At 24.8% G+C, this 25,730-nt stretch overlaps 3 protein-coding genes and 1 non-coding gene across 4 annotated transcripts; all 4 read left to right on the forward strand.

Annotated features, from left to right (window-relative positions):
- Positions 1 to 157: 157 nt before the first annotated feature.
- On the forward strand, positions 158 to 242 carry Bm16912. Its single transcript, XR_006228132.1, has one exon. It is a non-coding gene; the product is annotated as an Unclassified non-coding RNA Bm16912 (non-coding RNA).
- Positions 243 to 1,258: 1,016 nt separating this feature from the next.
- On the forward strand, positions 1,259 to 3,465 carry Bm6596 (Cytidine and deoxycytidylate deaminase zinc-binding region family protein; the record flags this gene model as incomplete). Its single annotated transcript, XM_001895815.1, has 5 exons — positions 1,259 to 1,350; positions 1,817 to 2,021; positions 2,269 to 2,490; positions 2,873 to 3,014; positions 3,248 to 3,465. 5 exons carry the CDS (start codon positions 1,259 to 1,261, stop codon positions 3,463 to 3,465), a joined length of 879 nt encoding a protein of 292 aa, XP_001895850.1.
- A 496-nt stretch (positions 3,466 to 3,961) lies between these two features.
- Positions 3,962 to 12,217, forward strand: Bm9004 (AMP-binding enzyme family protein; the record flags this gene model as incomplete). The annotated part of the gene is made up of 13 exons (XM_043077789.1): positions 3,962 to 4,158; positions 4,497 to 4,787; positions 5,125 to 5,314; positions 5,694 to 5,908; positions 5,980 to 6,175; positions 6,605 to 6,827; positions 7,034 to 7,126; positions 7,363 to 7,681; positions 8,033 to 8,163; positions 8,627 to 8,790; positions 9,188 to 9,304; positions 10,304 to 10,444; positions 11,696 to 12,217. The coding sequence occupies 13 exons, from the start codon at positions 3,962 to 3,964 to the stop codon at positions 12,215 to 12,217; spliced, it is 2,799 nt and encodes a 932-aa protein (XP_042933723.1).
- Positions 12,218 to 13,898: 1,681 nt separating this feature from the next.
- Bma-elf-1 (transcription factor E74 isoform, putative) lies at positions 13,899 to 24,762 on the forward strand (the record flags this gene model as incomplete). Its single annotated transcript, XM_043077790.1, has 8 exons — positions 13,899 to 14,546; positions 14,694 to 14,816; positions 15,563 to 15,821; positions 22,381 to 22,629; positions 22,870 to 23,022; positions 23,256 to 23,448; positions 24,212 to 24,290; positions 24,625 to 24,762. 8 exons carry the CDS (start codon positions 13,899 to 13,901, stop codon positions 24,760 to 24,762), a joined length of 1,842 nt encoding a protein of 613 aa, XP_042933724.1.
- Between the last annotated feature and the right edge of the window lie 968 nt (positions 24,763 to 25,730).

Raw genomic sequence — 25,730 nt, forward strand, 5'->3', positions numbered from 1 at the left:
CTGTAAAATTTACTTTATGTTCGTATTTAACTATATTTGAAAAATGAAGCGATGATAAACTTTATAATTTTAATATTTTAGTTAAGGTGTATTGAGTTGATATGTTAGTGAAGTGGATAGTGTGTAGATTCTGCTAATTGAATGTAGTGAGTTCAGTGCCGCATGATGACTGTTATTTGCTACTCTTGATGTGATTATGATGAAGCAAAATGTATAACCACCAAAATACTGTAACTGATGGCGCTTGCGCATAGCAATGATTTAAAACGAAAATTCCATTATGTTTCATAAATTTAAATGCAATTTTCTTTTCAGATTTATTTTGAGGATATATATTTTTGTATTAATGCAAAGTTAGAAATTTTTCATATCTTTGAATCTAATTCAATTGTTCATTAATTTCAATAAGTGATGGTAAATATTATTTGTTACAAAAGAATACAGAAATTCTTTGATGTTTGAAATGTTATATATTGTAGCATAATGAAAAAAAGAAAAAAAAAATTTAAATGATATGGTTTTAACAGCAACTTTTATAACAATTATCGTCATCATCTGTCGATAGTATCATGATAATGAAGTGATAAAAGATATGAATGGGTGCTAATAATTTTTTAAAAACTAGAACTTACATTTTATATTTTGAATCTTAAAAGGGAAATATTTAGGACTTTTTCTAAAGTCACTTTCAGATTGGAAGTAGTAGTGTTTAGCCTGTCTTAATTTTCAAATGATATACCTTCCAATAGCATCCATCCATAAAAAATTGTGGGAGGAAAAAATGAAATGTAAAATTCGCATGTGTACTCGATTAATTTTTAATAGCAGTAAACAGTGTTTCAGATCGTCTGGAATTTTCTTTTGCTTTTGGAAATTTAAAAATTTTTGAAATTTTTGAGGACTTTTAAAGTTAAGAAAGTGAAGACTTTTTTGTTGATTTGAAAACTTTTTCTTCCTGAAACTTTTTTATGTTCATTATTTTGTTTTTTACGTTGTACGCTCCTTTATTGAATTATGCTAAATTTAAGGATTGAAGTTTGAAAACTGATTACTTTAGGTTTTCAGATCTGGTCTCTACAAATTTAATTATTTGGATAACTTGAATTATGATAAGAGCTTAATTCGTTTTTTTTTTTTTTTTTTTTTTTTCATTTCAAAACATAGTGACACCAAATTGCGACTTTTATTAAATTTCAATTTTTAATTTATATTTTCACAGATTCAATTTCAAACTTGTATTTTCAGATTTTTTGTTAAAATGACATGCACAGAAGGAGAGCCAGGTTGTTCTGGTTGCTGCAATTTGGTTAATGAGCAAGAAGATACCAGAAAGAAAGTAAAAGGAAGAAAGTTAGTTAGTTAGCTTTTTCTTGTGAAAATCTAATTCATAAATATTTATTGTCTATTTTTTTGCTAGTTGCTCAATTTTTTCACAAATTTTTGTTTTTTTATTAGATATATTTCTTAGCTATTCTGGAAAAAAAAAAAAAAAAGATTTTGGAATCCTTTCCACAATTAATTTTCGGATTTTTTATCTTGATGCGGTTTAACATGGCATAATCTGTAGGAAGATGTTTTAGATTTGCTTCTGACAAATTATATAAAGTAAAGTGAAAATTTAAGTAATTTTAAAACTTGTGTTTCAGTCTTTTAAAAACAATTTACAAAAAAATCTGATATTGAAATTAGAGATTCTTTATATTTACATGTTTAAGTTGATAAAAAATCTTTCTTTTTTTCTTCAGAATGGGTAGCATCTGCTTGTATTTAATATATTTAATATCTTAATATTAAAAGTAATATTTTAATATTTAAGATTTATCATTACACCAGTGCTTCGGAAAGAAATAATGTGTGTTGAATTGCCGCTCATTGAATATTATGCAGTATATGTGGAAGATAAGTGCAAAATTGGATTGCTATTACAAATTTTGCCAAATATGCCATCAGAAGCGAATCATTTAAAACGTATCAAAAATGGATTAGTTCTTATCCAACCAGCAAATGATCCATTATCACAGGTAATTATTCTTTTAACTCTAGATTTGCTTTCATTCATATGAGAAATATTTGTTTACATCAGATGGTGGTGAAGGTTGTGGACAAATTATAGAGGCGTTGTAGTTCGAAATTGTTATTGTTATCTATTTAAAGTCATAAAATACTTATTTTGATAGCTTTAATTTGTTTTTTCCTTTTTTGAATAGAAAGGAGTTTCTACCGTTTTATTTCTAGAAATTATGACTAGTTATCATGTGCATTTTTCAGGAATTTATCAAGAAACTTCAGACCACGCTTTCAGATATTCCCATTATAAAAGTAAAAGTTCCTTTACATAAGCCAGTGACAAGGACACAATTTTTATGGGCCAAACAACATTGGCCTACAGCTTTTCATCCAAATAAGCAATATGAGGCACTATTAAGTGGGAACTTTTTCACAACCGATGAATATCAAAAAATTATTGATTTCTATTTGGAATCGGAAAAGGTTAAGATACTTATTTGTATTTAGGCCTGCGACTGGTAATTGCTAAAGACTTTAACTAACAAGCACATTAAAATGGTTTGATGAATTAATTATACCTGTTCTTGATAATTAAGTGAAAGTTAGGTATGATTATTCTCATAAGTTCTACAAAGTTCTTAGAAATTAATCAAACTTAGATGGTTTTTTTTAAGAGGACATGCTGTTGATTTTTAGTTATTGATAGCACATTTTTCGTCTATTGCGGAATAATAGTAGCTGAAGAATCATTTATTGTGATCTCTAAAGCTTTGAATTATTAAATCTAGCTGAAAAAAAAATTCACAAAGTTTTGTTTTTGGAGCAAATAAACTGTTTTTCATCAAATTGAAAAAATTTTTTGCAGATTAGTAACGGTGGTTCAGGCTGTGTTATTGTAGATTTGAAAGGTGAAGTTGTTGCAAAAAGTGGTAACCGGAATATACCTCTTGGACACGCAGTTATGGCTGCAGTTTCAGATCTTTGCGAAAGGCATCGCACTAAGCAAAGTAAATTTTTTGCATCTGAATTAAATAAATATTAGCAAAAATGAAGACTTCTCTTTCTCTTATTATCATATCACATTGTTTAATATGATTTTTGAAATTTTTATATGGTTAACACTATTCACAAGAGATTTGCAGTTGTAGAAATAGCTGAAAAAATCTTATGCAGTCTTTTACTTTTCATTTTTCCTTTCTTTTTTTTTTTTTTTTCGTGAGAATAAACGTGGTCATTTTAGGTGACATACTGCAATATCTCGGTACAGGATTTGATGTTTATTTGACAGATGAACCGTGTGCAATGTGTGCTATGGCTTTGGTACATTTTCGTGTTGGACGAGTATTTTATGGAAAACGAGCCCCTTTAGATGGAGTGTATGAATCGTGCTGGAGAATTCAGGAAGAGAAATCGTTAAATCATCATTACACGGTCTTTCGGATAGATGAATTTATCTGATGTATAATCTTTGATGTATTTTTTTTTATTGAATTATGTTACATACTTTGAAATTGTATTTTTTTTTTTTTTTTTTTTTGCTAGATAAGATAACTGTATTTTATTAAAAGTTTTCCATGTATAAAACTTATATTCGTAATATTTGCTAATATAAATTCTTTTTGTATAAAATTGGGTATAAAATGGAATATTCTTCAAAATGAAACATATCATATCATTACGTGTATATTCTGTAATTCTTTTGAATAAAATGATTATATTACAATTTTTTAAACCATTCAATTAAAATGTGTTCCTGTTCTTACTTTGCATACATGTGCATGTGATAATATAAGTAAAAATATATTTCTGATGACAAATCAATTGTGACATTAACACTTAAATTGATATTTAATGATATTATGATTAGGTATGATAGCAGATAATATATTACTCGTAGTTATCACTTCAATTACCATTACACAACTTTTTTTTTTCTTTTTTATAGAATTAAAAAATGTCAACGGCACCAATTGCGAAAACATTTTCAATGATATATGTGGATGAAAAGGATAATTCAATTGATATAGCATTGAGTTATAACGATGTTATGAATGGAGTATCATTGATTGCAGAGAAATTATCTTCCTATAGGAATTGTCTCATTGCTATCACTCTTCCTAAGCATCCTGCATTCGTTTCTGCTATTCTTGGGTTTGGTTTTTGACTTCTTTACTCAAGCTTACGTACTTTTTATAATTTATCAGCTTAAATTTGAATTTTATCATCAGTTTATAAAATTACTATATTTCGTTTATACTATCTTTTCGTTTTTGTTTTAAAAAAGAAAGAAAATTACATATCTTTAGTAAATACTGCAATTGTTAGATTAGGTATAGACATGACTTTTATGTAAATATTATTGAAATGTTGAATAAATAAGGAACTCTTTCTTTCTTTTTCTTTTGGATTATTATTTTTTTTACTATTTAATAAATTACACCAAAATTAATTTATTGAATTTTCAAAATGCTTATAGTTTAAATTTTCAGAGTTCTAGAAACGAAAAATTGTTTCGTTTGTTGTTCAAGCATTGAAGCAGCAAACAATTATCTTAGTGCTACGGTATCCTGTATCATTTCTACAATTGCTGCAGATGATAATCAATTATCAATTAATATACACGGTTTACAAATTTATTTTAATCATAATGGATATTATTGTTTGGATGAATTTGGAAAAGATAAATTATGCTATTTAATTACCACATCTGGTACATTAGGAAAACGAAAAGAAGTTTTTGTTCCGCATAGCTGTATAATGCCTAATATTTGGGACTTCAGGTTAGCATTTCAAAATTTTAAGCTATTTTCTATAAAAGAATCATTGATAACTTAAGGTATTAGAATGCATCACAAATTTTACTATTTTATTTGCAAAAAAAAAAAAAAGTATTTTTGCTAATTCTAACGTAATCATTGTTCTTAGATGAAATTTTGTTCAAAATAAGTTAATTCTTTTTTTTCTGATATTAGCAAATCCTTTTTCTTATAAATTCAATGCTATGTTTACTTGAATGAATAGAATAAAAAGTTCACAAATTATTATTAGTTAATAATTGAAATTTATAAGATGAAAGTGTATTTTGAGAATAGCTTTAAATTCTTCATCTTTTTTTAGTCGTCGATTTCAAATCACAACTGTTGATGTTATTCTTTTTGCTACGGCAGCAACATTTGATCCATTTGTTGTGGAAATTCTTTTAGCTGTAGTAAATGGTGCAAAACTATTGATTGTTCCGGATTCGTTTCGTTCCATACCGTCGAAATTAGCCGATGCAATCTTGAAATATAATGTAACCTTTATTCAGGTTAGATTTTCAATCCTCATGTCATTTATATTATATTTAGTTTACAAATTAATTTGAATTTAATAATAATTCAAAATTTCTATTTTCAAATTTTTATTTATAAGAAGATTATTAATGAAAATGAATGAAAAGAAGCTTATGCTAATCGAAATTCATTTTGTTCAGATCTCTGTTTATGGTAAAGAATATCCTTAGTTTTGTTCTCAATTGTTTTCCTATCTTTTTATAATTAATTAGCTTTTAGAGTATCCTTAGAATATATCTTCATTACATTAATGTAAGATTATGTTTTCAGTTTTTGATTTGTTCACTAATTTTAATACTATGTTATCTTTTTTTGCGTTAAACAGAGTGAATTTAAAACTAAGTTTTATTTCAGATGACACCATCACAACTGAAAATTCTACCTCATAATGCTTTAACAAAGATTTTTGCTGGTAAATCGGCTGTACGGACCGTAATTCTGGGTGGTGAAGCATTCCCTATAAATTTTATTAAGCATTATCATATTAATCATGAATTTATCAATTTTTACAATGTATACGGAGTTACGGAAGTATCTTGTTGGGCATCTTGTTATAGAATCGATTGGAAGTAAGTTTTTAAGCTAATGAATTAGTTCAAATAAAAGCAGAACAGTCAGGAAGATACAATTCAATATTTAGAGAAAGTCGTGTGGAAATTGGTGAACCATTATTGGGTACGAAATTTAATGTTAGTGAAACAGGAGAATTGCTTATTGGTGGTTCAAGACGATGTTTTATAAATGGTAAATTATCTGCAGCTTGGTTTTCCACTGGTGATATTGTTGAGCTTACAGAATTGGGAAAAATCTATTGGTGTGATCGATTTGATGATCAGGTTTGTGACAATAATCAGATTACTTTGAAAATTCTTTTTCTCTCTTATTTTCAACTTTCTATTCTTGATAATTCTGCATACAGCCAGCTATTTATCTTGCTAATAATTTTATGAAAAGAAAAATTGATCTGAGCTTCTTATTTTTAAACTTTTAAATATAAAAACACTATGTTGGTTGATAATTGAACAAAGTGTAAATTACGAAAACGGCAGCACTTTTTTTTTTTTTTTTTTTTTTTTTTTTAGCAAGATAAGCTAATACATAGTGCTTCCAAAATTCTGATATGATCAGGAAATGAAAGAAGTAAGTAGAAACAAATACCATTGTTTCTTATCAAATTCATATATAAACCATTCGTCTATTTGTATAAAATCGGACAATTATTGTCAAATCAATTGTGATTCTTTCAATGCATTGTTATTTTTCAGCAAAAGATTAGTGGAATCAATGTAAGTTTATCAGGTTTGGCCAGAAAAGCAGAAGAATATGATGGCATTCAATCAGCTTTAGCTGTACGCCGTCAACAGTCTATCTTATTATTTGTACATGTCAAAAATAGTGCAACAATACAAACTAATTTATGTGAAAAATTAGCAATTGGTTTGCCAATGATAGTCATTTTAGTGGACAATTGGCCAATGACAAGAAATGGTTAGTGGATAATGGAAAAAAAAAGAGAGCAATTTTATAACTTTTTATAGTTTTGAAAAAGAAAGGTGATAAGTGTTAGACAATCAAGTTAATCTTTAATTTTATTTTGCCATTGGATAATTAATGCACGCGAATCTCTAATATAAGAAGTTGCTGATTCCAGTTTTCGAGTTAAATCATTCTTATGCACAATAAAATAACTTCAGGTAAAGTTGATCGCCAAAAATTAGTGGAAATTTTTGAACAAAAAAATTTGGTCTTTACAATGGAAGATTTGAGTAAATTATTTGAATATCTTAGTAAGTTCTTTCATTATTTTAACATAATAATTGATTTCAGTAATATTTTGATGTGAAAAGAGATATTAAAATAGTGAACATAATTAAAAATTCTTAAATTTTGAAGTATTGGTTTATTTTTATTTGTACAAGAATATTTGATAATTAAATATAAAATTCCATTAAAAAACAAATATATAGTACATATTGATACAACCGTATATATTTTGCCTAATCATTTATAGTATTATTTATAGAGATTAGTCTAGAAATCAATCGAGAAATGACATTCAAAGATTTGGGTTTGGATTCATTACGTGCCACTGAATTAACTCTAAAAACGGAGCATCTTTTGAAACAGCGCAATTTTCCACTGTTGCAATATCTTCTTTCGGATACCGGAACAGTTGCTGGATTTCTGGACGCACTTGATTTTAATCAAAATATACGAGAAAGGAATATCATACACATGCGAGAAATTCGTACAAGACCAATAGAAAATTCCATCAAGGTCGAATTATTGTGGGAATATGACTTAGGAAAATGCATCGATGCAACACCTATAGTCGAAAATGAGTATGAATTGTACAATTTAAAAAATATATCTGAATTAGATTTGTGAGCTAAAATAATGTTGGATAATATCTTTTTATAAATGAAGTCACTTAGCTTGTGCTAAACATAGCAACTTATAAAATTATCTTATTTTGATATTTTAACTTTTATTTAAGTCTACGAATAGTATTAATGATCATTTTGATATTATCAATTTGTGTCATTTTTAACCTGTATTTAGAAATAGTTACTAAAGTAATAAGTTGTTAACTTCAGTGTTAAATTGATCATTTTACTTTGAAATTTCAATTTTTAATTAAGTTTAAGAATTTGTAGGACTATTAAAATTGAACATTTTGAATGTTTTTTCAGTTCAATCTTTCTGGGATCGCATTCTGGACGATTCGTTTCGTTATCTCTGGATGGTACTAAAGAATGGGAAGTTCAGCTTGATGATCGAATTGAAGCAACTGCTTCTTATCAAAATGGTATCATTGCTGTGGGTTTGTTTTTTCTTCTTTCACTTTTTGTCTCATAGCTTTATGACTATTTGAGATTTTCTTTTAAATTTTTTGCAACACCTGAATTCCATTTCTTCTTCTTCCGAATTCCAGCTTAGATGGCAGGCTTATTAATTAGACAAAAAAGAAATTGTTTTTCAATAAATCGTACGTTTAATTGACACTAGTTTATCAGTTCTGATTTTTGTACTTCAATGTTTTTTTATTATTTATTGCTCATATAATTAAAATTCATTTTGTTTGAAAAAAAAAAAAAAAAAACAAATCAAATTCATATTTATATTCATATTGTTTGTTTTTATTGCATGATCGTTCTATCATATTTTACATTTCCTGAAATATTTGTTTCTATTCAGAACAATTCAAATAAGGAATTGAAATAAAGTTTTTTTTTTTTTTCTCTTTCATATAATTCTTTTCAAGAAATCATTTTGTTATCTTATAGGCTGTTATGATGGTTACCTGTACTTTTTGGATGAAAAAAATGGACATTTAATATGGAAATTTGCCACAGGAAATGTTATCAAATCATCTCCTGTACTTATCGATGCAGGAAATAAATGTTTGTTTGGTTCATATGATAAATGTCTTTATTTACTTGATATCAAGGTAAGCTATTGGACGAAATGTGGATCATATTTCTCGAAGTACTTATTGTGATATTTTCAGTATTTTTTTCATCCAAGTTTGTTTTCCATCATTAGATGAACAAATGTTCAGTATAATGAACGATTTTTCGTTGAATTTTGTTAGATTAATATAATTGAGAAAGAAATTCCAAACTTTTCATCCATTGAAATACATTAATGATTGAGTTACAAAAAAACCTTTTTTTTTGAAAAATTAATCGATAAGATGGAAAGATCTAATTGTGAAAGATTTAGCTGTATACTCATTTATAATATCACGGCTACTATAACGTGTTCATCACGTGTTTACCTGTTTAGATGTAATTATACCATTTTAATGATTGCTCTATCTCTATTTCTATTTTATTTATTTTTAGAATCACATGATGCTATGGAAGATTGTTTGTGATGGTAGTATTTTGTCATCACCTATGCTTGTTGATACAATTGTATTATGTGCTACTTTGCGAGGAGAATTTCTGAGCGTTGAATTGGTAATTTTTAATAAATTTTTTTTTCTTTTTTTATAGATTCTCTTATTCTGTTTAATTTGAGAAATGATTTCATATAATAAGTTAACTTATTCTTTTAGTATTTTCATGTGTTTTCACTCATAATCTGATAGTACAAATTCTTTAAAAAAAATAATTTACTTAAGAAAAAAAAATTACTTATGATTATAATAACTAAACTACTAGTTTTTTGATATGTTATACCCAGAAAATTTGAAAGTTTCCAATGCTAATGCTGAGGAATCATTGATTGGATGAAAGATTGTCTTTAGTTAAACTCTTTAAGTGTTAAATTACGGTGTCAGAATTACTTTAAATTACTATAATTCAGAGTTTTATTTTTCAGATTTGAAAAGTAATTGTAAAGAAAATTATTGGGTTTTATTAAAAAGTCCTTTACCTTAAAAATAACTTGAATTTTTCTATCTTTTAATTCTATCAGTTTCAATCGCATAAATTTATTTGTTATATAAATAGCCTGCATCGGATAACTTGCAAAATTCATTTTAAGACTTTAAATTAATCATTAATTCGTTTTTTTTTCGGGAATACTGAAGAACTTTTTACACTACAAAAATTTTGTTGAAATGGTGATCCTTCTTAAGAAAAATTTATTTTAGTGTCTATTTTTCTCAAATAACTTCATGAAATAAGCGAAAACACTTTGATTTATGTATAATATGACGATTATAGGAAAAGATATTATTTTAGCGTGATAATTAGACTTTTTCAATTAATGAAAAAGAATTTTTAGGATAACTTCATTTGCCACACATACTTTTGAACTGATAAAAATGTAAAATAAATGTGAAAATTGATAATTTAATGGAAAAAATTACTAGTTTTTTATCGCATGTATTTTAAGTGCCAATGTTTTGCAACATATATTAGTCTAAGTCTAATAATTATTGTATTGATATATGAAATATCGATGAAATTGTAATGAATAATCTTTTTGAGTGAGCAATTTTCTAATTTCAGGAAACTGGCACCATCTTATGGAAAATTCAACTAGCTGCACCTATATTTGCAAATTTATGCATGATAGAAGAACATAATCGTATTCTGGTTGCGAATGTTAAAGGTCTTATAACATTGTGCGACGCAACAAACGGACGTATAGTACGTGTTTTTTTTTTTTTTTTAATAAATTCAATAAATAAAACTTTACTTAAATATGGCATATCTTTTTGTATTTTTCATTTACTTCAATATTAATTTTCATATATGCCTATTGTTCCATAGCATATGAAATATCTAAACATATCTGTCTAGAAACTGATAGTTTATTAGTAAGTTTTTATTCTCTGCTAACATTTTTTGTAGTATTGAAAGCTAGAGATTTGAACTAATATATGTGCAGTTAAATTCTGAGAATGGATTTTTAAGAGGATCAAATTAAACAATAGTTTGGAATAATTTGCTATTATCTGATTTAGTTTTCAAAAAGCAAAATGAAGAAAATTTCATGTTTCACTTCATTTTTACGACAAATAAAAGATATTTATTGGAATTACCATTGAGAAATATTTCATCCATTCTGGCTTCTTTCTAGCAATAATAAATTGTCAATCTTTTTTTTTCTATCCATCCTACGTCAATTTCAAGCGTAAGTATTTCTCCTATAATTGATCTATTTTTCACGCCTTTCGTGACTGTCATCATATTTCTTCTTTTTTTGAAAATTTGTTTGTATAGTGAACGAAAGTTGTTGATCCATTAGCATTATATTAACATTATACTGTTTTCTCTTCTCTTCCCTCTCTCTCTCTCTCTCTCTCTCTCTTTCTTTCTTTTTCTATGTTTATTCCTTCTTCTTTTAAGTTGTCGGATCAACAAGATAGTGATTGAATTTTTAACTATTTTGTCACGATTTTCTCTTCTAATTCTGTCTAGACTCTTTTTTTTTTTTCCTCGTTTGCATTCTTTCCAAATTTTTTTTTTTTACTTTTCTCTATTTTAGGAACATCAAAATTTCTAAAAAAAAAAAAAAAATATGCCATCATTCTTTACCAGATTTTTCTCTTCTTGGAATTTTTATTTTTTTTTTTTTTTTTGAAATTTTTGATTTTTCTAACTTATTTCCTTCTTGGTCAATTTTTTTTTACCTTCAATATGAAGTAATTCAAAACACTGTTTGATAAATAGAGCGAAGCAAAATGATATGAATATATTAAAATGAAAGTGCCATTCTCGTATTTAACTAAATATGATTATCTAGAAATGCTAGATGGTGAAAATTTGTAAAATTTTACAATCAGATAGTTCCTCAAAGTTTATACCATATCACTAAGAGAATTAGCAAAAATTTTAAACTTCAAAATATTTTACATTAAAATTTTATGAATAAATTTTTCAGAAATTTCTTTTCAGATATATCAATATGATGTTCTGGAGTGTATTTTTGCAGCACCGGTACAATTTCCGGATAACACCAATAGTTCTAACGTATCAATTATCGTAACTCATTCTTCTTCATTATTCTTGTTACAAACCGATACACTTCAATTGCTCTGGTATATACGAATTAATGGAGTAGGATCGTTTCCAAGACCACCAGAAATTCTGAATAATGAAGGATATCTTTTTATTCAAGATTCTTCCGGTGCTTTGCTAGCTATCAAAGGATTGAGAGAGTTAATGAAGAAAAATACTACGGATTTGGAAATTTCCAGGATGAAAATTATTGAAATTTTACGAGTACCTGGTGAAACTTTTAGTGGTGTACAAATTTTGAAAATAAACAAACGAGACAGTAATAAGAGCGATGATAGTAATAGTAGTGGTAGTAGTAATAGTGATAGTAGTAGTAGTAGTAAAATGACAATTGTTTCTTATCGTGCTTTGATTGGAAGTCGTGATGATCGTATACGGTGCTTTCAGTTTTTATTTTAATCGAAGAGAGAGAGAGAGAGAGAGAGAGGGGAGAAAAAAAAAAGCGAGAAAAGCTAAAGAATTTTGAATGATATAAAAGAAGAAAAGAAAGAAAATGGATGATGAAAAGGAAGAAATGGATGAGGAATGAAAGAGAGAGAGAGAGAGAGTAGCATTTTCATTTTTGAAATTTGAACAAATTAAAATAAAGGAGAAAGAAGACGAAAAGGAAGAAATGAAATGAACAAACCTAAGATTATTCTAGAGATAGAAGAAGAAGAAGAAGAAGCTCACAATATGTGAATGAAAATGACGTAAACATTGAATAAATCAAACTAGCAAACTAAATTAAAATCAACAATTGTTTGTTTACTTTTTGAACTTGAAATGAAATAAATTTAAAACTGCTACATTCTTTACTACTCTAAAATATTTTGAAGCAAATAAATATTAGTGCTTAAAGCTGAAAGAAATAAAGGAAGGAAGATAAGAAAGACATTTAGATATATATTTCAAGTAACCAAATGGTCACGATTTCATCTACCGTTAACCGATATGATCCATTTGAGGGAGGACGAGGAGAAGGAGGAAGAGGAGGATTGGCTAATAAATTACTTCTTGTCGTTAATTTTGTCAAAATTTCTGCTTCTCCTTCTCCTCTTCCTCTTTAATCTTTTTATTTCTTCATCTTGCAGTTATTTGGAAACTACTAATATCAGATAATATATTATTAGAAGATAATGAAACTTTGATCGCAACAAAATAAACAAAATACAGGTGAGAGGTAGAAGATAGATAATAAACAAAATGCATTCATTTCCCAAATGTATTTAGTAGTTATTACAGCCGTGATATGAAATCTGGTATTGGTCACTACTACTCTGCTACTACACCTCTAGTAGAAGGGGAGTGGTCCTCAATAAAATCCCGGTCATTTCTATCCTATTTTACCTGAGGGCGGGCATTAATCTCTCTCTTTTTCCTCTGTAACAATTTATGTTATCTTAGTGCAAGACGTAATCATCATCGGTGCTTGCTTTATACCTTCCAGAAATTTCGTACTATCCTTTTTCATGGTAATCTCTTGGATGATACCTGTTAATGATAACATTGACCAATGTGTAAATTACTACTAATTAAATAATTAATCTATTTTCTATTTGCTAAATAAATAATTAAGTGATATTTGTAATATAATATTTGTAGCATTTATTCTATTTTTTTTTTCTTTTTACATATATTCAAGATATAATCAATTTCTATCAATTTCCTTTTTTCTTTTGTGACTTTCATTAAAGAAGGAGAGGAAGAAATTATATTATCCATCTGAAAGCATTTATTAATATTCCTGTTCAAAGCAACCTGTAATTCTCTTCCTGTGATCATCATTAAAAATTATTTCACTAAATTCTGCGCATTCACTTATATATTCCTGAAAATATTTTTCTAAAAATATTCCGTAATTTTCATCAATATACTAATAATATCTATTGCTAACAAAAAAAAAAAAAGAAAAAAAGAAGAGAAATTATTGCTTAATAATGATTAAAATTTAATTGTTATTTTTTCACTGTAATTTATGCTATTATTAATAGAAACAACAACAGAATATATTTGAAATATCTTCTCACTGATATACATAATTTTATTTAAATTATCTGAAATTTCACACTGATTCTAAGAATTCCTAAAGGTAAATAAGATGGAAATCGAAAAACCTGTTTTACAACAATCATCAACAGATCTTTTAAAGAGCTATCATGATCTAAGCTTTAATTCTTCACTTTCACATCATCATCATCATCAGGATATCAGTAAAGCAGAAGCAGTAAAAAAAATTGATTATATAACAGGAAATGATAATGGTGATAGTGTTGATAGTGATAATAGCAATGAAAATAGTAATAATAGAAGTTATCATTTACTGTTAAATGAAGCAAATGACGATGAAGAGAATGATAATGATAATGAATCAAAGTCATCAAATACTATATTTAAACAACATTTTGCTAATTTTGATGTTACATCAAAAGAGGAAGAAGAAGAAGAAGAAGCAACAACAACAGCAACAACAACTGTAGCAAATTTAAATTATCCAGAATTATCATCATTTCAACATCGTTTTTCTACGATACCAATGGAAATTACAAAACGAAATCATGCATTTGTTGCTTGTAAATTAGCTCAAAATTCATCGAATAGTACTAACAATTCAAATTCAATAAATAGTATTCAAGAAGAAATTCCGGAAGTAGAAGTGGAAAATTCACAAAATTTACAAGAGAAATTAAAACATTCGGTATCATCACTCTATTCATCCTCTATTGTTCGACAGCAAAATCGACGATCGGTAACGCTTACAACTTACAACTAATTCTATTATCATTGATTTTTGCAATATTTAAAAGTCATTAATTCATTAATTTTCATTGATAGTAATAATCTTAAAAGATAGAGTATTAATCGTGATAAGAATGATAATAATTTTGATACTCAGGATAGAACATTGTTCGAGAAAAGACCACGAATTGAACGACCACGAGCACGATATCCAAATTCAGCACGACGTACATCTGCGCCTGCATGTTTATGGCCTGCATCATCATTATTTCCTGATCAGGTAATTTATTTGACTGTTATATAATCAAATAAATTCATAGCTTCTCATCTTAAATATATTTTTAAATTATTGTTTAAAATATAAAGCAAATATTAGCTTGTTTTTCTTTCAAAATTTTTATTGTTTAAATATTTTTCTAAGTTAATATTTTTTTTTTTTTTGTTTTCTTTTGTTTCGTAATTTCTTTTAGCTTATTTATTTTCTTTATTAATTTCATTTTTAAACATTATTATAAGCATAAATAGAACTATGATTTTAAAACTTTGATTCTAACATTTATCTATAATTCAATATAAATATAATTTTACAAAATATATATAAATACAAGATATTCACTCGAAGTTTAGCATATATTCCGAACAAATTTTGATCTAAAATTATTGAGAAATTTTTTTAAAGAATATTTTTCTACTCATTTTTTTTTTTTTTTTTTTGTTTTGTTTTTTCTCGAAAAGAATTTGTTAGGAAAAGAAAAAAGCTTAAGAAGATGAAATAGATAAGCTGAATGGTATGATATGATTAATTAGGTATATTTTTCTTCCTGTATGGTATAGTTTTAAATTTCTTTGATAATGTTTTAACAATATTTTAACTCGATTGAACACTGATAAAATTAGTCAAATATGATAGATAAGTGTAAATTTAACTTAAATTCATATATGAGTAGGGAAATAATTTTAGTTTTTCATAGAATTTAAATAAAATTTTAAAAATTTCAAGCAATTTATTAATTATTATTTTTGCAGCAAACAAAATCATCATCATCATCACTGCATGATAATTTAATCTTACTTCAAAAATTATTAGCTAAGCAACGAATTATGCAAGAAAATGTAGCAACATTCAATTTTGATCCTTCTACTAGTATTTCTAATGCTAATAATAATATTGCTACCGCATCTCAATCAAAAATTTCACCTCCGACATTAGCGCCAAATTTTTCAACTGCTCAAACATCAGCACCAACATCATCATCAGTTTTAGCCACATGGCAATTACTCAGAGGTTTGCTTTTTCTTTCTTTTCACTTTTTACCTTTTTTTTTTTTTTTTTTTAATTCCTTCATTTTCAAATAAAAATTTGAACAATACTATTCGATAATAATCATTGTTATCGTTGAGTTATAAAGGAATAATGTATGTGACAGTTAAACATGTGACATTTTCTTCTTCTTTTTTTTTTTCTTGAAATCTTGAAATAGTGTTTAATTTCATTTCAAAACTATTTCATTCTTTTCATTTCTTTGCTGAAAAAAAAAAAACATACATTTATGCAAATATATGATAGCAAAGTACTGAAAAATGAAAATTATTCATTCGCTTCATATTTCTTCAAAATTCTTTCTTTCCTATTAGAAATGAGCAATTATGGAAAGAGGAAGGAAAAGAATGAAAATGGTGGCGTGGGATACATTGAAAAATACAGGTTTTCTCTTTGTGAATCAACAAAAAAAGAAAAAAAAAATAAATAAATAAAAAAACAGAAAGAGGGAATTTTCAAAATTTTAGTTAAGCTGTTTTTAATAATTTTCGTATTAAAATATGTGCATACAGATGTGATGTACTTCGAAATAATTCATCTTTCATTTCATTTTTTTATTTTTTTTTTTATTTTTGCAAAGAGAATGAAATGCAGCCACGACATTCCTTTTCTTCCTTTAGAAGAGGAAGAGAATATAAATTAATAATAATAATAATAATAATATTAATAATGATATTGTTAATAATAATTATAATGATAATATTAATAATTAGTAATAATAATAGTAATTAATGGTAGTAAAGTAATAATAATCCTATTAACAATGATAATAGTAACAATAATAGTAATAACAGTAATAATAATATTTATTATAAATTAAATTGCTATCAGATTTAAATAAGTTAAATTGCTATCAGCCATAAAAATTTTCAAAAAATTATAAAAAAAAAAAAAGATGAAATTGAGAAATTACAAAGCATCCATATTATGATATTGTTTTTTGATTCATAAGTATGAATAAAAGGATATTAATATAAGTAAGTTTAAAATTAACATAAATACATGTATGTATGATATTAGCTAATATTTTAAATAGTTTTATAAAAAAGATATGCTAATTTTAGAGTATTGTAAATATATTTTATTTGAAATTTTTTATTGTTTTTTTTTTTTTTTTTTCCTTTTCAATAAAATATAATCAAAATTTAAAAATTAAGAAGCAAAAATTTTCTTGATTTTTCATTAATCAAAAAGTTAGGATAATTTATGAAGTGTAAGATTAAACTTTTCTCTTCTATTCTTTACTTTAATTTTGATTTTAAAAAATTTTTAAAAAGCTCATATATATTTTATTTGTCATCATCGTTCGTTGACGAATCATTTAAGGAAGCTATGAATTTTGTTTTGTTAAAAAAGAGAGACAAAGAGAGAGAGAGAGAGAGAAGAAAAAAAAAAAAAACCAAAAAATGTTTGGAAGGAAATGGAGGAAAATGCGGTTTTCCGGTTCTTTTTTTTTTGGATAATTGTATTGTTGGATATTTTATCGATACAATCCAAGAAATTACATATTTCTTCCTCAAGTATTTTCTACCATTCTTCTATCTCTTTTTTGTCTCTCTCCCTCTCTCCCTCTCTCTCTTTCTCTCTTTACCTCCTTTCCAGTAAATCCTCTTTCTTTTCTTCAAAGTAATCATCTTTATCTCCTAACCGAACAAATTAAACATCAATAAATTACATTAACATAAAATAATTTTGAAAAATGATTAAAGTAAAAGTAACAATAATAATTTTGAAAAATGATTAAAGTAAAAGTAACAATAATAATTTTGAAAAATGATTAAAGTAAAAGTAACAATAATAATTTTGAAAAATGATTAAAGTGAAAGTAACAATAGTAATTGATTAAAGTAAAAGTAACAATAATAATTTTGAAAAATGATTAAAGTAAAAGTAATAATGGTAAAATAGCAACATTGATTTGTCGATCCTTCTTAATGGTAATGATACTGATTGGTGATAATTTTTGATATCGTTACTTATGATCTTTTCCCTTACTAAATTGTTAGTTCAATTTATAGCAAAATAAAAGGAGGGAGAGGAAAAGGGAGAGAGAGAGAGAGGGAGAGAGAAAGAGAAAGAGAATAGAAGAGATAAAAGAAATGCTTATATTTGAAATACTAAATGTTAAAAAAAAATAAATATTAAACTGATCTTTTGTTGATCTTTGATTTCATTTTTAACAGTATCATTGTTTATTTTAACCAACAAAACTCTTTGCATTAATCTTATCAATGAATCATACAGTCTTAAAAAAAAAAAAAAAAAAGAAAACAAAATGCTTCAATTTCTATATGAAAGACAATTGTTTACTTTTTTTTTTTTTTTAATTTTTTGCTAAGATTAATAAAATTATTACAAATATGTAATTTGTAAATTTATACATCAAAATTGTCAACTCATATTCATATTCTTCGAAATGTTATTTTCTAATATTCCCATATTTTGATTTTTTTTTTTTTCTGAAATTGTTGATAAAAAATTATTTGAAGTAATTTTTCTTTATTATTATATAATCATCAATTATTTAACATATAGCGTTTTTAATTTTTGAAATATCCATCATGTAATTAGGTCAATCTATGAAATTCCTATAAACTACTATAATTTGTTCAAGTTTTTAGAACATAAATTTTGATCATTTTGGTGGGTAATAATTATGGGAAATTAGGGAATATATGAATGAAACAACGACATTTGTTGCTATCTTCTTATCATAGTTGTATGAATTGTAAACAGACAGGTACAACAAGGAGCAAAGCCTATCTAAATATTTTAACATTGACCGATTGACCTTGTTTTTCCATTTATCTTTAGGATAGGAATGCATGTGACAAACTTTTCAATGTCTTATTTTCTTTTTGTCGCGTAAAATCTAAAATGTATGAGGATGACTTCTCCAGACGTGGCACTGAACTTTTTCGGAACAAAATTTGTTGATAGTCGGATCAGGATGATGTTAATATGATCATATATATTAAAATGAACTAACTGGGTGAAGAATGATGATGACCATGAAAATGGATGAAAAGGGAAGAAATAAATATTATTAAAATTATTATAATTTAATTATTTATTGTTTAATTAATTCATAAATACTAATTATTTTTGAAAAAATAAATTATAAACAAGTAAATTCTTTCGTGTTTTTTTTTTTTTTTTTTTTTAGGATTATTATGTGAAGAAGAAAAGATATAATTAAAATAAGTTTTTTTTTTTTTTTTTGTTTGTGTTTTTTTATTTTTTCACTTATTTTATTTTAAAGTTAAACAAAATTAATGTTTAGCAAAAATTTTTATCATTACTCTACAAAAGGATATATTATTTCTTTTTAAGTTTTTTTTTTTTTTTTTTAAAAGAAATGTTTTTATTACATTAGCTAAAAATGAAATCAATTTAATGATTTATTTGTAAAATTAAAAAATTATGATGAAAATAGATGATCAATTGATTGTTTTTCGATATAAAAAAAAATTTTTTTTTTGAAAGAAGAAACACTTTTTTCCGCGATTTTACTTAAAATATTTGAAATTATTAACAAATGATTGTTTAAAATATTTATAGAAGTTTTTTTTTTTTTTTAATTCTAAAATTTTTTTAACATTTTTAATTAAGCATAAATCCTGCGGCATCGTTTCATTAAGTTTGAATTTATTTTGTGAATTCAATTCAATAATTTTTAGCTTTTTCTGAGCTATTTGCGCCAAAAACTTTCTGAGAATTATAATGTTATAGTTAATTTCGTTTTTTTTTTTTTTTCACTTCAAAATAGTCCATTAAGTTTAATTTATGAAGACTAGAAATCATTTATTATTTTGAAATTTAAATATGAAAACGTAAAAATTATGCAACTATATAAAATAATTTCTTTTTCTGCTAATTTCAAATTTTACTCGTTTAATTTAAAATTAATTCCAACAAATATATTTCTTAATTTCAATCTTTTTTACTACAATATACTTTTCATTTTATTATTATTTATTATTATTATTATTTCGGACAAATTTAGAGAAAATAAGAAAAAAAATGAGAAGATTTTCTAGGATACTTAAGTTCTTAAGAATATATTGTTTACTTTAAGCAAGAAAAAAATAATAATAAATAAATAAATAAATATCATACTGTTCAATTAATGAAGCGTATGAAATAATGACGTATTTTAATACTTCTCTTTCTAATTTTTTCAATCTTTTATTTAATTTTATCTCATTTATTCCGTTACAATAACAATAATAATAATAATAATGAAACGAATAGTTATTGATGTTTCCTCTTATTATTCTAATTTGACGATTTTTTATTTTTATCAAATTCTTTTAATATATTTTTTTAAAAAAAAAAAAAAAAATTCATGCATGCATGTATGCATTTTCCGGAATATAATATTAATAATAGTACAATTATTATTTTCATTTTCATTTTCACGGATTTTCTCCGTCATTCATCTTTGTCATCTTTCTTCATTTACCTCATTTCATTCATTCATTCAACAACATTCCATCCGCAATTTATTCATTTAATTTATTCCATCAAATTTCCTCAAAAAATCAAAATGAAAGAAAAAAAAAAAAAAAAACTTCTCAACAACCATCATCATCATCATCATCATTATTATTATTATTATCGTTATTATTATTATTATTATTATTATTATTATTATTATTATTATTATTATCATTTTCACATTTTTAAATTGATAAAATTGTTTCTCATTTGATTGTTGCTTCTGTTCCGGGTTTTTCGTTAAATTTACTTCAACTTTATGCCGTACAGACTGGTACATACATACATACACACATACATACATACATACATACATACACACACACACATACATACATACATACATACATGCATACACATACACACATGCATACATACATACATACATGCACATATGAATAAATATGCAAAGGAGAAAAAAAAGTAAATAAAAAAACTCATACATTACACATGAATTGTTAGATAAACTGTAAAATAATTCTGAATCCGATATAAATGATTATTCTATTGAAAGTTGGAAATTGAAAAAAAAAAAAAGAAAAAGAAAAGAAAAAAAAAAAGCGGATTTAAATTTAATCACTTCTTCGTCAAATATTTAATTTTGAATTTCAACACTCAGATAATTATCATCAAATTATAAAATTTGATGATAGCAAATTATCATATGCAATTGTTTAAAATTTATTTACAAAATGTAAAACAATTAAATTTAATCAAAATTTCACATTTAACATAACAAATGTAACATTTCAATGCAAATGTTAATTCATCAAATATTATACCTTAATTTCGATAATGCTTAATTCTTATTGCAACAAAAAATTATTTTAAATGAGAATTTTATTTTATGAAAAATTCTCTGAATTTAATAATTTAATATCATTGATAATTTCAATCAAAAATTATGTTTGCTGATATTGTTGAAAAAAGAAAATAACTTGAAGTGCAATGTTGAAATTTTCAAAAAGTTTTTTTTTTTTCCATCAATTTATTTGCAACAAGTTAATCAACTTCAAAGAAAAAGAAAAAAAAAAAGGAAAAGGAATTGTTGTCATTAATTAGACAATTAGCCGATATTTTTATAAAATTCGATGAAATTTCTTTTTCTTTTTTTGAACTAATTTATTTATTTATTTACTTTTTTTTTTTATCCTTAAAGTACCAACATTATAAGAGAAAATTCTTCAAAAAGAAAATTAGAAAGTGAATAAGGAAGATTTATTTCTAATTTATGAATATTGAGAGTTTTTCTTTTTTCTGAATATTGCTCTACTTTCAAAATGAGCGATGGCGGAAATTATAGTTTAATTCTGATGGGTTCTAGTTTTCTTTTTTTTTTTTATTTATCATTGTTAAAATTGTTATTTCCTGTTTTTACAAATGCAAGAAAAAATTTCTTTCAAAAAATATTTTAAAAAAGAAACGAGAAAGTTTGATAGTATTACATCTAACATCAAATTATTTGATCATTTCTTGATTGATGAATGCAAAAATAAGGAGCTAAAAAGATTAAGATTTAAAATTGAATTTAAAATATTTTTATTTATTTTGAAATTGAACTGATACAATTAGATACGTGAATTAATTATCACGTAAATTAATTATAGTAATAAATAATTCATTCATCTTTCGTAATTTTGCACTCTCAAGCAATTAACAATGTTTTTTTTTTTTTTTGATTTTATGTTGACAAGGAGATGACAATTAAGTGTATTAAGGATATGGAACACGCTAAATGCAAAAAAAAAAAATTTAAATTAAATGTTTGTTTCATTTTACTCCTTCTATCCACCATTCATTTCATATTTTCCATTCATTTTAACAATCTATGAAAACTTACAAATATAAGTGATAGATGAATAAATGTAATTGAAACTTTTTTTTTTAAATATTTAATTTGAATTATCTTATATCAAAATTTAAATTTAACTAACATTTCCATTTGATTATAATTTCCTTTTTTTTTTTTTTTCTATACTAAAACTTTTAAAGTTCAAATAGCAAAAAAAAAAAAATTTTGCAGATGCTCGAATTTTATCACCTTGGTTATCAACAGCATTTTTTTATCATCCAACAACAACAGCAACAGCTATAGCGACTACAAATTGGCCTCGCAATAATTTCACTTCATCTAATTTTACTGATTGTATAAAAGATGGATCAACTCTTGATGCAGCGACATTAGCGCCTCAACCATCAACACATATTTATCATTCAACATTGCAAGATGTTCTATGTACTAATTTACATGGTACAACTTCACCATATTCTGGTATCTTTTTGATAAGTAAATTTTTTTATTTTGCTAAAAAAAATTTTTCTCATCACATTTTGATTTAATTATGTTTATTATAATTCTTTTTTGCTCTATCACTCAGATATTACTTATTTTTCTATGGAAAAAAAAAAGTAATTTAACTCACACTATTGAAATGAACTATTTGTTTAAAAAAGTATTTCAAAAAATCGCCAAAATGTTTTGAAAAAAGTTCATTGCATTATTTATGTTTAGTTTCACCCACAACTAATTTAACAATTCCCAATTCACTCTTCTGTTCACCATATTCATCACAATCAGCGCGAATGTTTATGAGTCGTCGATATAGTGAGCCAACATCATTAATGCCTCATCATTCAGGTACTGGAAGGCGCAAAAGTCGTGAAGGTCAATACTTTTTCATTTCTTAAACTTTCACATTTTTAATATTTTTCAATCACAAAATATTTCATCTATTGCTACTAATATAAGATAACTTTTTACACTTTGAAATATTGCACCAAATGAATTCATTCTATCTATTAAAATGGCGCAAATATGATAGTTTGGATAAAATAAAATAAAAAAAAAAAATTAATTAAGAAAGTTTAAAAATTTTTTGTAAAAATTGAAATTTTTAGGACAAGTAAATTATTTATGGGAATTTTTGTTGCATTTATTGCAAAATAAGGAATATTCACCGAAATACATCAAATGGTTGGATCATAGCAAAGGAATTTTTAAATTGGTCGATTCAAAAGCTGTCTCACGTCTCTGGGGTTTACATAAGAATAAACCGGGAATGAATTATGAAACAATGGGACGTGCTCTTAGGTATTAATTTAATCTTTTTCTAATTATATATATATATATATATATCGATTACAAATGTGAATTTAATTTTAGTTTCTAAAATTTCACAGGGAATCTTATTAATAATTTTAATTTGTTTTAAAAAATTGAAATGAAAAATATTGAAGCATTACTTTGTAAATTTTTACACTCATTCTTATGTTTAACTTATCAGAGTGCTAAAATTGATTGAATAAAGTTATTAGTAGTTTGATAACTTCCGTACGTTACACTGATAAATATTTAGTTTGATAAATTTTAGGATAGTTTCAATGTTTGTGAAAAAAAAAAAAAAAAAAACTTTAAAGTTTTTTTTTTTTCTTAGTTATTAATAATTTTGGTGATATTTGATTTGTTTTTCATCTATCATATGGTGATTATGAATAAAATTCACTCTTTTTTTTTTTGCTAAATTTTGATTTTTGGATAGCTTTGATATTTTTGAAAAAATTTTTTTATTCAAAATTTCATTTTGTTTATGTTTTTATTTTCATTTAAATATTACTATGAGTTCTGTTGAATCTAATTCTAGAATAATTCCAAAATAATATCCCAGAATATTTCAGAATAATATTTTTTTTATTTGCTTTTATTCTATAATTTTTACTATATCAATTTTTTTTTTTATAGCAACAATTAAAATTGATGAAATCTTATAATAATTGAAATTGAAATTTTTTGAAATGATAATTGGAATTGAAAGATATCAATTGGATAGGAAATGTAAAACATAATATTTTTAAAGATATTACTACCAGCGTGGAATATTGCAAAAGGTAGATGGCCAACGACTTGTTTATCAATTTATGGATATACCTAAAGAGGTATATTTATCATTTTTATTTTATTTTTTTGTAAATACTGATTAAATTAAGTCTTATTTTGCTTCCTAAAATAAAATGATAAAGAAATGAAGAATTCATTTATTTATTTTAAAAGATATATTTAAAAAAGTTTTTCTTTTTTTTTTGTTCTTTTTGCCTCATGATATTTAAAATTGAATGATATATCTTACTTTCAAACTGTACTATTCATTTAATTTTCTTATTTATAGTAAAATTAATTATTTGATTATTAAATTTAAATGATTATTGATTAGTCAAGTGTCCATTTTTTTTTTTTTTTGAAATTATTGTTTATTTTTTGGATATATTTGAGGAATTTTACGATGATCAACAACATATCACTGGCAATGGCAATGATCATTGTAGCGGTAATAGGAGACAATTGAAAAGAGAAAACAATTGTTTAAATTTTAATGAGGAAAGTGATGTCACCAAGATGTCGCATGAATAAATAATATTGCCTCAAATTTAATTTGTATTATAGCTGATCAATAGCAATAATTTTTCTCAATTTTTTTTTTTTTTTTTTTTAATGAATTCCTTTTTTTCAGGCTTTTTTCAGACTTTAATTTATTCATTTATTAGTTATAATGGAATTTATTTTGTAAATGCTATTGCTTGAAGCTCAAATGTGAATTGTTACACTTAACAATTTATTAAATTCATGCTAAAATTATATCTCTCAAATTATTCAACAAATATATTTTGCAATATTTGTTCAGCTGAACAATTCATTCTTTGATGTTCTTTAAATTTAATTACATATGACCTTTCAATGACCTTTTTGTTATGAATATTGATTGATAGTTGTGCAGTGCAAAGATCAGATCAGATTTCAAAATATTCTCATCATTTGTTATCATGATTATTTCTGAGTGCTAAATCATTAGTATCATGATTATTTCTGAGTGCTAAATCACTAGTATCATGATTATTTCTGAGTGCTAAATCATTAGTATCATGATTATTTCTGAGTGCTAAATCACTAGTATCATGATTATTTCTGAGTGCTAAATCACTGGTATCATGATTATTTCTGAGTGCTAAATTAAAATTAATTATTTCAAATTAAATATAGCAAAAATTATAATTCCTAATTTTAATTTTTCATTTAACTTGAATAGATGGGTCTTTTATAGTATTACTTTCATTTTTTTTTTCACACCAATGAGAGGGAAATACGTTTTTAACCTTGTTAATCAATTTATTTAATGATTGTTTCGTTAATTTTTTATTTTAAAAAATAATTTTAAAATTATAATTTGTGATCAATGAATGTACTGTGATCATTTATTTCATTCAATTCTTTTTCTTTTTTTTTTTGTTTTTGTTTACAAATTTTCTTAATGCAAATAAGAAAATAACTGACTGATTAAAGAAAGAATGAAATTTTTTTTTTTAGTTTCAGCAACAACTTAT

Source organism: Brugia malayi (assembly GCF_000002995.4).
Source record: "Brugia malayi strain FR3 genome assembly, contig: Bm_v4_Chr1_scaffold_001, whole genome shotgun sequence".
Taxonomy (NCBI): domain Eukaryota; kingdom Metazoa; phylum Nematoda; class Chromadorea; order Rhabditida; family Onchocercidae; genus Brugia; species Brugia malayi.